The sequence below is a fragment of the Podarcis raffonei genome, chromosome 4, assembly GCF_027172205.1.
Source record: "Podarcis raffonei isolate rPodRaf1 chromosome 4, rPodRaf1.pri, whole genome shotgun sequence".
Taxonomy (NCBI): domain Eukaryota; kingdom Metazoa; phylum Chordata; class Lepidosauria; order Squamata; family Lacertidae; genus Podarcis; species Podarcis raffonei.
In genome coordinates this window covers 58,625,825-58,639,803 of record NC_070605.1, presented here as the reverse complement: position 1 = coordinate 58,639,803, position 13,979 = coordinate 58,625,825, and the positions used below count along the sequence as shown (strand labels likewise).

The 13,979-nt window shown below is 39.0% G+C and overlaps 1 protein-coding gene across 4 annotated transcripts in view; it reads left to right on the top strand.

Annotated features, from left to right (window-relative positions):
- Nucleotides 1-13,979, top strand: part of KDM6A (lysine demethylase 6A) — a 103,586-nt gene that overhangs the window by 72,731 nt on the left and 16,876 nt on the right. For 3 of the 4 annotated variants that reach the window (XM_053386871.1, XM_053386870.1, XM_053386868.1), the window contains 5 exons: nucleotides 7,404-7,533; nucleotides 8,964-9,069; nucleotides 9,870-10,075; nucleotides 12,444-12,508; nucleotides 13,421-13,495. In XM_053386871.1, the coding sequence (XP_053242846.1) occupies nucleotides 7,404-7,533; nucleotides 8,964-9,069; nucleotides 9,870-10,075; nucleotides 12,444-12,508; nucleotides 13,421-13,495 (582 nt within the window). Of the gene's footprint in view, nucleotides 1-7,403; nucleotides 7,534-8,963; nucleotides 9,070-9,869; nucleotides 10,076-11,159; nucleotides 11,392-12,443; nucleotides 12,509-13,420; nucleotides 13,496-13,979 lie in introns of those variants that run through there. The other variant, XM_053386872.1, reaches the window with a different exon arrangement.

The following is a 13,979-nucleotide window of genomic DNA, read 5'->3' as shown; positions in this document are numbered from 1 at the left end:
CTCTGAAGGAGTTGGTACACAGCTTGGGGGTCCTTCTGGATCCATTGTTGTCACTACAGGCTCAGGTGACCGCAGTGGCATGCAGCACCTTTCATCAGCTTTGGTGGTGGCTGAGCTGTGCCCCTATCTGGACAAGGATAGTCTAACTTCTGTTTTCTGTGCTGGTAGCAGTTTGAAAGCATGTCAACGTGCAAGTAGATAAATAGGTACTGCTCCGGCGGGAGGTAAACGGCATTTCCATGCGCTGCTCTGGTTCGCCAGAAGCAGCATAGTCATGCTGGCCACATGACCCAGAAGCTGTACGCTGGCTTCCTCAGCCAGTAAAGCGAGATGAACGCTGCAACCCCAGAGTCGTCCACGACTAGACCTAACGGTCAGGGGTCCCTTTACCTTTACCTTAACCTTCAGGTTAGATTATTGCAATGCATTATACCTGGGGCTGCCTCTGAAGATAGTTTGGAATCCTCAGCTGGTGCAGAATTCGGCAATCAGGTTGCTCACTGGGACAAGACAGTTTGAGCATGTAACACTGATCCTGGACCAACTGCACTGGCTGCTAGTTAGTTTCCAGGCTCAATTCAAAGTGTTTGTTTTGACTTATAAAGCCTTAAATGGCTCAGGACTGCAGTGCCTCAAGGACTGCCTCTCCCCATTTGGGGAGATCATCCTCTGAGGCCCTTTTTTGTGTGCCTCCGCTGCGAGAGATCTGGAGGGTGGCAACACAAGAATGGGCCTTTTCTGTAGTGGCTCCCTGCTTATTGATTGCTCTCCCCAGGGAGGCTTGCCTGACACCTTCATTACATATCTTTAGGTGCTAGGCAAAAACATTCCAGTTCTCCCAGGCCTTTGGCCAATTAAACCATCTATTTTGAATTCTCGGGGGGTATTGTTTTGGTTTGTTATTATGGTATGCATTTTTTGTGTTTTTTATATTATAAACTGTCCTGTGATCTTCACAGGAAGGGTGGCATTGAATTAGTAGTAGTAGTAGTAGTAGTAGTAGTACTCCTCCACCCATCTGACTGGGTTGCCCTAGCCACTCAGGGCAACGTCATAAAACGTTAAACATTAAAAGCTTGCCAATACAGGGCTGCCTTCAGATGTCTTCTAACAGTTGTATAGTAAAGGGTAGTTGGCCTCAATTCAAAGGAAAATTGGAAATTCCCTTGGGTAAATAGAAGTTCCTGGTCAACCCTAAACTAGCTCTTTCGATCCTGCCCAGTAGCTGTCACAGTGCTTCAGAACTTTTGTGTGCAGTGTGGTCCTCTTTTACTCTGTCCCTTAATAATTGCAACTATAAGATGCAGGGGAGTAGTGTTGACTTTCTGTGACTCTTAACAGATACGCAACCCCCCCCCCAAATTTTTCCTAGTGTTTATGTATGTAATGTGCTCTCTCCCCTACTCTTTTTTACATTCTCCCTGCCATCTGAGGTAACACAGAGGGAAGAAGATTACTACAGAAGCACAGTTGGGCCTTAGAAATGAGAGGGTCCAGAACCCTGAAGTTGGATTAAAGGCTAACATTTATTATGACATAAGCTTTCTTGGATTAGCGTCTATTTAATCATATTCAAGGAATGTTATCCTTGAGTGACAGGTATAAATACTAATGGATGTAGAGAGAGGTTAAAAATTTGCACCCGTGAGTTTCTTTTCCTGTCAACTAAGGATAATGTTCAATGCATCTGATAAACGGGACTCTTAATTCATGAAAGTTTATGCCATAATAAATTGGTTAGCCTTTAAAGTGCTACAATATTCTTTGTTTACGTTAGAATGGACAAGAAAATATAAAGTAGGGTAGGAGAAGGAAGAAAAGCGTTGGGGACTGACCGATAATGTAAGAGATCATAGAGCAGCAGGTGCAACAAGACTCCTAATGTCATGTTACTGAATTCTGTAGTCGTGTATACTATGTGTAAAGATTTGTTGTAAAGCTACTGAATTTCAGCATCTGTCTTAATTGCTGGGAATCCCTTTGCTACCTGTATTCTGCTTTTTAATCTGTCCTTTTAAACCTATTCTTATTTGAAAGATGTTCCATTGAATGATGCTTGCCATTAAATTTCTGTTCATTTTTTCTACGCTGTGGTCTATTAAGATGAGATTAACGAGAACTGTATATTGTTGGAAGCATGAGCTACCACTTGTAGGCATTTTATGATATATTCTGCATTATTTCACCCTCCATTGATTATTAAGGAGCCCGGGGCAGCAAACAACAAGTTTAAAATCAATGAGAAAAATTAAATACTTGAATAAAATATTTACAGGTAATTCCTAGTATAAATATTGGTAAAATGTTTTATTAGATTTTAAATATTCAGTTAATATCCTTGCATTCTTTTATCATGCTCGGTAAAAGTATAGCACTCCTAATTTGCTGAGCAAACTTGTTAGCAACAGTGAAATTTCATTTCTGACTAGTTACACACCCTTTTCATTTACTGCCATGCCCCCAATAGTGCATTAAATAAAGATACTGGTGCTTTCCAGGAACTCCATCTGCACACGAGACAAGCTGTGTAGAACATTTGTACATAGCTCTGTGTTGCATTTTATATTTAGTAGCTTTGTAGCTTTATGTTTAATATTTATAACCTCAGTAGCACGTGAGTGAAGGGTTTTATGTATTAGTAGCCTAGACACATAAGAACTTGTTTTTCAAAGCTTGACTGTGAATTGCAACTTAATAGAAGTCATTGCTGAGGCTTAGTTAATATCTCACTTAGATCTTACATTTTGTTTTGCTTAAAAATAAGGTGTGACTTCTGGAAATGGAAAGAGAATTGTAAGCAAATATATAATCTACACATTGGACCTTAGCATAGATACAACCCTACTGGGCTCAGTATTGCCTTACTTTCCAAGCCTTCCCATCCTTATTCTTTTATTATTGTTTCTTGTAATTACCAAAATCTTTAAAATCCATTTGAATGTTAGTCTTGCAATCATCTGAAATGTTATCTCCCTATTTGAAATGGTTCCACAGCAGCTAATTAGTAACTTGGCCATTATTAATTTAATAGCAGTATACTAGTAAATATTTAACAACAGAGCTTATTAATATGTTGTTGATTAATGAATCCTTTGCTGCCATTCTGCTCACTGAATGAGTTGTGAACTAGCAGAGGCTTTCCATACTGGAAGTCCAGCAGGGTACAGGTGTTCTTCAATTCCTCCTCCCCCCCCTGCAACCTTCCCTACAACGTTCCACACTGTTCTGGAGGGTTCTCCAACCTTCTAGAACAGATATTTTACAAGTGTAGGGAGCAGAAAAGGTTAGCAGAGTTTGGAAAAATATTCCCCCATCCCCTCCCTTTAAGTTAGGCAATGCCTTCTCTGGATGGACAGTCATTTTGCGAGTGGGAGCAGAACATAGGATTTCACACTATATTTAATAGAGTTAAAACCTTTTTAAGCATCTCTATTCATCTTCCTTGAATATAATTTGTTTTCCCCATTTTTTCCCCTTTGCGTATACTTGTAAGGCCCGAGAAGATTAAAAGGATTTCAGATTTATTTCTAGAAGTTATAGAAAAATAACATATTGTTTGACAAAGTGGAATGAAGAAAGGTGGTTAATACTGTGGTTAATTCATCCTTAAAAAATAACTAAACAGAAGCCAGACATACACATCCCAAACTTCTCATCCTCTTCCCGCCCACGTCACTGTAGTGTTATGCACACAATTCTACTGTCTCCTTAAGATGAGAGGGTTAGGGAGAGTGCATGCAACTATTACAATACTGCTCTACCATATCACTTGCTGTCTGGTATGCAGCTTTAAATGGCCTGAAAGAGGAAAGACAGAAAAGATAGAGCGGTGTGGCAGAAGAATGGTTGGTGTAGCTGCAACTTGTCTACTCCCTTGGAAGCAATTGTTATTTGCTCCAGGTGAATTGGGAAATCCTCAAAGATTCTTCAGGAATAAAAGATGCTTTATATTTTAGGCAAAAAAATATATGTATTCATAACACTAAATGTTGGTCTTCTTTATATTCTGATTTCATTGACATTTCTCTGCAAGACATATTATTTCTGACAACTTATTTTGAGGTTATTTTTTTTTGGCAACACATTATTTTGTTAATTTTTCTTAACAGACAACGCAGGAAGCACTGAACAAAGTTCTCTTAACACCTTACCAATAGAAGAATAATTATAATTACAATTACCATTTTTCTCTGTAGCTTTTCATTTTTATTTTGGTTCACTTAGCATATCAAACCCTCCAGAAATTAATATATTCTAACAATTAATATATTCTAACAATAGATTCCAGAATTAAATAAATATTATTTAATTTTATAACACATCTATTGAATTGTAGTGTTTAAATCAAAGAAATAGTTGTTTTTGGACAATTGATCAGTTGCCTGCTTTGGATGGGGTTGTACTCACTTGAAAAGCAGGTTTGTAGTTGGGGTACTTCTGGATCCATCTTCGTCACTAGAGGCTCAGGTGACCTCAGTGGCTAGTGCCTTCTGCCAGCTTTGGGTGGTAAAACAGCTACAGCTGTTTATGAACAAGGGTTGCCTGACCACTGTCATCCATGCACTGGTAACCTCTGAGTTGGATTACTCAAATTCACTTTTGTGGGGCTGCTCTTGATGCTTGGTCCAGAAGCTGCAGCTGGGGCAGGATATTGCCAGCATGTTACCCCACTGTTGAAACAATTGCACTGGCTGACAATTATCTACTGGACTAAGTTCAAGGTGGTGCTTTTGGTGTATAGAGTAGACGCTCGGGTTGTGAACGTGATCTGTGCGGGAGGCACCTGCGCAACCCGCAGCGCTGCGTCTGCGCACGTGCAGGTCGCGATTTAGTGCATGGGCAAAGCACGACTTAGTGGTTCTGCGCATGTGCGAGCGCCGAAACCAGGAAGTAACCCATTCCGGAACTTCCGGGTTCGGCGCAGTGCGCAACCCAAAATCGCACAACATCTGTAACCCAAGGGATGACTGTAAATTGCTATTCAGCTTGGGGCTAGGATATCTGAAATATCATCTCATCCTTTATATGCCAAATTGACCCCCTGCACTCTACAGATGAAGATCTTATCAGATCCACACCATGTCAGACTACGGCCTTCAGTGTTGTGGCACCTAGCCTTTGGAACTCCCTCCCCTTGATTTATTATTCTTATTACTACCACTACTACTATTACTAGACAGGCACCATCTCTGTTCTCTTTTTGGCACCTCCTGAAGACCGTACTCTTTTCAGTTGCCTTTTAAGCTGAGATCTTTCCCAATCTGTGTCTGTATTGGATTTGTTTTAAATGTTTCTATTGTTTTATCACTAAGTGTTTGCTTCCCTGGGCTCATTTGAGAGGAAGGTGGGATATGGTGGTGGTGGTGATGATGATGACGACAGTTCTCAGGATGATCTCCTGTTAGCATAAAGTTAGCATAGAATTGGACCCCCTGCTTTGGGGGTTGCTTTGGAGAGAAGCAACATATTGAATTTTGATATTGAATATGGGCAGGGAAGATTTCCTTTTGACCATTCTTCTCCGGCTTTGTGCCCTCCAGATGTTGTTGGACTGCAGCTCTCATCACCCCCAACCATTGGCCATTCTGGATGGGGCTGGTGATAGTTGTATTCTAAAATATCTAGAGGGCACTAGGTTGGGGAAGGGTGTTTTGATCGTGATCTGCTTAAAAGTTCAATCCTGGCTTGTATAAGTAAATAATAATAATGTAATGCTGATGTTTTCATCCAGCCACTACTCCTTCCCCAAATACTTCTTTTTCATCTGTTCTTTGCTATATGCAGTCACAGCTGTTTAATTAAATCTTTTGACTACCTCACATCAAATATTATAAAAATAGAATGTTTCTAGAGATGTCAAAAAAGACCCCGCAGCATATTTATCATTCTAAACATTTCCTATACTGTTATGAAACTTCTGAAATTGAATAAAGCTTATCTCATGAGATCTGCAAAACACGGTAGGGCTTATTTGCACATCACTTTAAACCATAGTCATACTAAACAATCTTTAAAATGTGGTCGTGCATCAAGCCAGAGCACACTGCTGAAATTCATGAGTTCATTCCATGCACCACTTCACTCTACCACCTCTCCTGCTGGTGTCACGCTCCTGGTAGCACATTGGTGGTTTAGCTTACTTTGAAACCATGAGTGGTAAGCCATGAACAAAATCAAGGTTTATTTGGAAAGAAACAAACCATGAACCAGGTTCAGACATTACACTAAACTAAGCCATTGCTTGTCTCCTGGCAGCACAGCAGCTGTAAACCACAGCACCTTTAAACCACAGTTTAGTTTTACTATGGTGGATCAGACCATAGTTAGTGGCTACAATTACTCCTTTTTTAAAGTTTTAATACATTTATTGTAATGCAGTCATACCTCTGGTTGCGAACGTGATCTGTGCAAGAGGCACGTTTGCATTCTGCAGCCTGAAGCACTATGCCTGTGCACGTGCATGACGTGATTCAGCGCTTCTGCGCATGTGCATGACACTTTGTGCTTCTGCACATACGCGAGTGCCGAAACCCAGAAGTAACCCTTTCCGGTACTTCCACATTTGGCGCGGTCCGCAACCCAAAAATGCACAATCCGCATCTTTCATAAGCTGTACCAGTTTTGCTGTGTGTTGTTTTTAAAGAGAAGATTTGGGTTTGGACTTCAAATTTTCCGCCACCCCCAGCCATGGCATAACTCTGATATTTGTATGAATGCAGACCCTTTTGAATGTGTATGTGTGCCCATGTACTCATGTGCATGTGCTTTCCTGTATTCTGTCAGAAGGATTTACTGGTCACATAGCTGTTTTCTTTGCTATCTACCTTCTTTCCTGCTGTTCTTCTCTATCCCTCCCTTCTGGGCTATGAAATGGGGAGGTAAATGAAGTTCCCAGTTAGCTCTTTGCTTTTAGCAACTAGATGCGTGCATCTACCTTTGCTCTGTTTCCTACTCCTCTGAGTGCACTGATACCTTTGAATATATTTATGTTGATGCTCTCTGAACCTAATTAGATGTCTTCCAACTTTCCAAGAGTTGCATCCAACATTAGTTCTATTCAGAGTAAAAACCAAAGAAATTCATGGACATGACTTAACTTGGGTTCATCAACTCTGAGTAGAACTAACATTGGCTACAGCCCCATGTGAACAAATGCTCCTTTAAAATGGAGACAATAATCTACTTAATGTTTCAAGTTAATAATCTATTTTTCAGATAACTGCTATTGAAATTGATCTTAAACTCAAATATAAAAAGCTCATATATATGTATAGAGAGTGTGTGTGTTTTTCACACTTGATAATCAGTTCACTTTTGAACTTAAATTGTATGTATAGTAATTAAAGGTTGGTATTTTTCTGCATTCATCAGGTGTTTGTATAACTGTTTTTGTTTCTTCTTAGGAATCTGGGTAAAAATGGCTTATCTAACAGTAGCATTTTATTGGATAAATGTCCTCCTCCAAGACCACCACCACCTCCATATCCTCCCCTGCCAAAGGACAAGCTTAATCCACCTACACCTAGTATTTATGTAAGTATCGTCTAGACAGTTGTAAGAACATTTTGTTGCCTTTTAAAATAAAAGACTATATGCTGATCATGTTTTACTAGAAATACTCTTGTTATAATCCATAAAACCCTTTAGATTTATAAAGGGCCTAGTAAGCATCAAAGCATTTTTCACAAAGCATATTGTCTTGTACCCACCTCCCAGTGCTGCATTTTAAACAGCTTTTCAAAGTGGTTTATAAAGCAAAATGACTTATTAAATGCAAATACTGTAAAGGGATAGGAATTCTGCTGAACAAAAAGAGCTCATCAGGCTCATGGCCTGGCCGCTATTTTAATACCTATTTTGGAAACCACCTGGAAATGCAGGTTTATAACATGGAATAAATCTTTCAGTGTCTGTGTTTGTATGTGATATTAACTATGGTTTAGCAGGCTGTGAACAAGCCTAGCTTCCTCCCACATCTGCGCATTCCCAGATCTGCCTCTCTTTCCACACAGCCAGACCCAGAACTTTGGTTTACATTTACAATGGTTAGTTCAAACCATTCAGTTTCAAAAACCATGGTTCAAAGTGGGCTTGCTTTAAACTAGGGTTGTGGAACCTGTGGTCCTCCAGATGGTTTTAGACTCCAACTGGCTGATCCAACAAGCACTGTTTGTATTTAGGGATGATGGAACTTGTCCAACAACGTTTGGAGGGAACAGGTTCTCCACCCTTGCTTTACACTTGACATTAACTACAGTTAACTAACTACAGTTTGTCATTACAAACCAAAAATAGAAGCAAAATATTATGTGAGCCTAATAGGTCTCATGAAGCTGGACTCATTTTGGTCTCAGAGAACCAAAGTATAGCAGGATGTTCAAATGCAGTCATTGTATGCTTAACATTTTACATTCTGGAATTCAGATTATGTATCTCTTTGTTTCTGTCTCTGACAAATATTTCAGTTGCCAACATACTCCTATAACATACATACCCTTGTAACTTTCTAAATACTGCAATAAGTACTTTTTCTATAGCATCTAGGAAAAAACAACCACACACTAGAGAGCACACATCTTGAATCATTGCAGAACAGTTGCATGATGAACTGCTACTGCTTTCTGCATATCATCTTAGCCAGTGCTTTTTTTTCTGGGGGTACGCAGGGGTACGCATATCCCTAAACATTTTGTGAGTCTTTGTACTTTTGTCCATTTACTGTATTTATTTTTCCTGATTTTCTTGAGTCAAAATGAGAGTACCCCTAAACATTCTTTTAGAAAAAAGCACTGATCTAAGTATACTTCTTGAAGTATCCTTAGCAACCTATAAATAACTTCTAATGAGTAGCAATACCATGCCATGATGCATGTAATTGTTAGGAAGCATTATGACAAGGGACTGATACTACTCTGCATTCTATTTCCTTGCATTAATACTGAACTTTCTCTTTACTTTTGTAGTTGGAAAACAAGCGTGATGCTTTCTTCCCACCTTTACATCAGTTTTGTACAAATCCGAACAATCCTGTTACTGTAATACGTGGCCTTGCTGGAGCTCTTAAATTAGGTAAGTTTGAGTTAGAAAGATTTACTTTGTTTGGGCTGTATTGAACTAAGTCAAATGCAGAGTATGGCCATGGAAATCGGTTGACTTGTCCATTGATATTTAAGGGTCTACTTATGTATGATTTAATTGTGCATGGCCCTATATTTAGATATTTTTCTTTAATACAAATATTTAGAAGTGGAGGTGCTCCTAAAGTACTTACAGCTCACTTGGTCTGTGTATTTTTGTTTTCATATAGTTTATGGTAACATGTCTTTTAGTTGCCAATGCATAAAACAGTAAAAATGTACTGAACTGGAACTGGTAAGGTATGTTCTACGAACTCAACTGCCTATCTAACCCTGCAAATTCAAACTACTCAGTAATTTTTATTGATCTCTAACCAATACTGCAGTACACAATTTTAGACTCTGGACTTACAGTGCTCTGCTCCCCTGGCCTTTAGATGGTAATGTGTATTATGTCACTTATTTCAAAATATGGTGAGCCAGTTCTGCTGCCCTGAGGGGCTCTTCTGCTGATTCTGCTGGGTAGGGTCCTGGACATCTGTCACAGGTTTTGGTAGCTTTTTGCTTTGTGAAATCTACCATCCTTTTAAAGGAGATTTGGCTGAAGAAAGTTTTATGAAAACCTGAAACTATTAAGCAGGTTTTGATTTAGCTGAGAAATATTTATTGAATTGATTATGTATTAATGTGCTCATAGCTAGTACCGTCTAAAGCTTTAGCTTGCTTACTCATTTATCTCTGCTGTTCATGCAGCAGCAGTGCTCTCAGTTTAAGTACATGCTTGTTCCCTAGATCTAGGACTCTTCTCTACCAAAACATTGGTAGAAGCTAATAACGAACACTTAGTAGAAGTAAGGACACAGCTATTACAACCATCGGATGAAAACTGGGACCCCACTGGAACAAAGAAAATATGGCGTTGTGAAAGCAGTAAATCTCAAACTACCATTGCTAAATATGCACAGTACCAGGCCTCTTCATTCCAGGAATCATTAAGGGTAAGTGGGGCATTATAATTTATTTGTCAGTTAAGATCTGTTCCTGATCTGTATCATACAGGCACACTTAACTTTACTCCAAAAGCATAGGTTTTTGAGATACAGTAGAATATGTACAGTCATTTACAGCAGGATAACCAAGGTGGCTAAAATACCTTGTTGTTTGCAGTTAGGTCCTCCTTTGAGGTTATAAAACAAATATATATAACTATTCTAAGCATGATAAAAAGTTATTATTAACATTTTATAAAATAAACATTCCTTACCTTTATAAAACAACCAAACATTTGTTTGTTTGTTTGTCTGTTAAATTTCTATATCACCCTTCACCCAAAGTTTACAAGGTGGTTTACAATATAAAACCACAAAAATGCATATAGTATGAACAAACAAAAACAACACCTCCCCCAGTATTTTTATATATTGAAAATGTTATTCTTAAATGTGGAGAAATCATGCTTGCTTGCACTGTTTTTATATTTGGTACAGAACAACCTGCAATCTGCTATAAGTTAGCAGTTGCATTCTGTTCGTTTTTATGCAGTTGCCACAACATTTACCATATTGAGGAAGAAAAGTCTGTTTACCAAGTTGTTTCATGCTTTATGAAAACTATACCGGGGTGTGTGCCTGTGTTTCTAACTACTAATATCTAGCACAGTCTTGGAACATGGGCTGCCTTGAGAGAGCTTAAGAGGTATACAAACCCAGTAATATCAGCGGGCTGATGCACGTATAAGAGAAACAGTGAAAAACAACCTCTGCTTAATAAATAGATACAATTTGAAATTATTTGTGCGAAATTATTTGGAAGGGGGGTTTAGATTACTGCTTGCAGTAGGAAATGAGAAACAAAGGAACAAAAGATAGACATTGTAATATTAAATCTAAAATACTTACTAAGAGAATGTAGCCTGGGGTTACATATGGTGGAAGAATGTGAAAGAACCAACAGGGGCTGTGAGCAAGGCAAAAAATGGTGACAAAAGAAATGGAAGCTGGACTGGTTTGGTGGGTGGGTACATTCTGAGATTCTGATAGTACTTTGTTGGGCTGATCAGGGACACAAATGGGATTTTTCTAGATTGCCAATGGTGATGGGGGAAATGGGATATCCACTGAAGATTTTCGGCTGCTGGTTGGAGAAGGGAGCCAGCATTGTATTCTCCCAGATAAGTCCAACGCTGTTGGAGGGTGGGGGCTTCCAGAAGCATTAAGCCTCTTTGATTCTGAGGGCAAAAAGGTAAGCTAGAAAGATCAGAGAATGTGTCAAAGCATTGAGCGCAATAGAACTGTGGGTGGTTCATGAGTGGGGCCCTACTTTTCCAAGTGGAAAACATAGGGAAATGAAACACATGTTCGAATAGTTTTTGGACAAATGTAATACTGTTAGATGAAAAGGAATGTCTCAAAGGCTTTCTGGTTTTTTATATGTTAGATAGTAAAACGTGGAGATTCTGTAGTGGAGCAACCACCACATCCAATTCCCCACTGGCTAACTGTGGCTGAGGCAGAGACCTTCTTCTCTTTTCTCCCTTTTCCCACTCCAATTGACACACTTGGGAGAAAAAAGGGTTACACTAACCCAGGGCAAGAGTAGACCTGGGCCCTTTTAAGGGACCTGTTGGGGGAATGAAGTCTTAGGATCTTTTGGCTCCACATTCTTCTCGATATGCCCCTGAAATGCTCTCCCTTTCTCTCCTGCAAATCACTTCCAGAACGTGGCTGGTGGCACATGTACAACTGCAGAGCTTTCTGTGGGTATACCAGAGGGCATCCAACAGCCTGCGTGCCAGCCCGCTGGCAGGTCATATTATTGATACAGTGGCACTTAATGCTGCTTCCACAAGTCCTTCAGCCAGCTTTGGGTTTACTCTCCCATTAACTAACAGAATTCTGGAATTAGAAGCAAGAAAGAATAGTGCAAATTAGAATCAACTGTAGAAGAGTGTGCCCTACATTTAGTATTCTCTCTCTCTCTCTCTCAAGTTTTTTTAATGTTGGAATTATAGATATACTGATGCCGTTGTGTTTTTATTTATTGTGTTTTTATATTTTGCTGGATGTTGCCCAGAGTGGTTGGGGCAAGCCAGTCAGATAGGATGATGATGATGAAAATGTGGGTGCTGCTCAGGGGATGATATTTTTATGGTTGTTCATTGAGATGATTAAAATTATCCTGTAAACTAAGCCTTTCATGAGCTGAGTGGCTTTTCTCGTGGTCAAAAGAGGAGGCAATGACTTTAGGCATCTCCCAGTAAAATCACTTTTCATAGAGGTATCAATAGCTGTTCCATACTGTACTGTTTAAGTTTACCAAATATTTGTAGAATTTGATTTTTAAAAATGTCATGTTTGACTTTTGCAGGAGGAAAATGAGAAAAAAATTCACCATAAGGACCATTCAGATAGTGAATCAACATCTTCTGATAAGTGAGTGGATAGAATTCAGTAGGTCCCCTTCACATGTGCTCCCAACAGCATAGGAGCTGCTTCTTAAAGCACTCTATACTCCAGAATGAGTGGGGTTGATTTCATGTGGTTTTTCCACATATTTAACGAGGTGAGAGAATGTGGTCAAGACCAATGTGATCAGCTCCACTGGTATTCACATGCATGCATCCTGCATAATGGGATTACACCACATAGAAGTAACTGGAAGCATGTATGAATTAGGTCACAGTGTAAGGAGAAGCGATAGAGTAAGTGTATTAATACATCAGCTCTCCATCTTCAATGGAAAGAAATGTAGTCGCCTCAGACCTTAACCTGGTGAAGAGGGTTTTCTCAGCCACATACATTTCCAGAACTACATTGATTTTTTTATGTCTGGATACATATGTATTGTGTGTTTTGTATTCTTAATGTTTCCATTTCTAATCATATATATGCATAACTCATGAATATATTTTCTATTTTACATTGCCCCCAGCACAGGCATGAACAAACTTGTAGCCTTGTAGAATCTGTGTTGTTTTTTTACTAGAACCCCAAGATTCACCAATCAGTGAGGTGCAAACTAGTGGCAGGGTATGGTAGACAAACCCTTAGAATTAAGGAACAGGGTAACTAATAGCACATGCTCAGTCCAGTAATCTGATTTCAGTAACAAAATGGTTTCTCTTTTGAATTTTTTTTTAATTGAATTACCAAATTTTTACAGATTGACTTCAAATTAAATAGTTACATTGTTTCATAGCCTTTCACACAAAAATGCATTCCTAGCTCATGGTGATCACTTGGGTTTAAAATACACACAGGCTAGGAAAGTCACATTTTAAGATGCTGGTTTTTTTTTTTAGTTAAAATTTATAACTATAATTAATTAATCTATTTATTTTATAGCTCTGGGAGGAGGAAAAAAGGACCTTTTAAAACTATCAAATTTGGGACCAACATTGATCTTTCAGATGACAAAAAGTAAGTAAAGCTACATGTACATAGTCACCACAGGGGACCAAATCTTCTCAGGATACCAAACTTTGAATATTTTTTCCTGGATTGTATTATTTACTTAAATTTTACTGAGCTGCATCCCCTGGGTCAATAATATGGAGTGTTGACTGTTGTACCTTTATTTTATAAATTAGGTAAGATAATTAATAGAACAGTGCTGGATTTGATAGCATCCTGAATCTAGCAAGTTCTGATTATTTTAGGTAGTGTTATGAATATGGTACACCAAGCTAGATGGACACAGATATGGGAAGATGTTGAGGGTATGTGATCCAGAGCAAAGGAGACTGAACCCTTCCTGCTTCCTTTTCAGTTCGTATGTTCAGCTGTATTTTTAATCATCTACAGTTTCTGAGCAGGCTTCAGAAGCAGCCCCACATAAAATGCATTGTGGTGATCTGCATGAGAGATTACCGGAACATGGATAACCTTAGTGAGGTTATCTCTG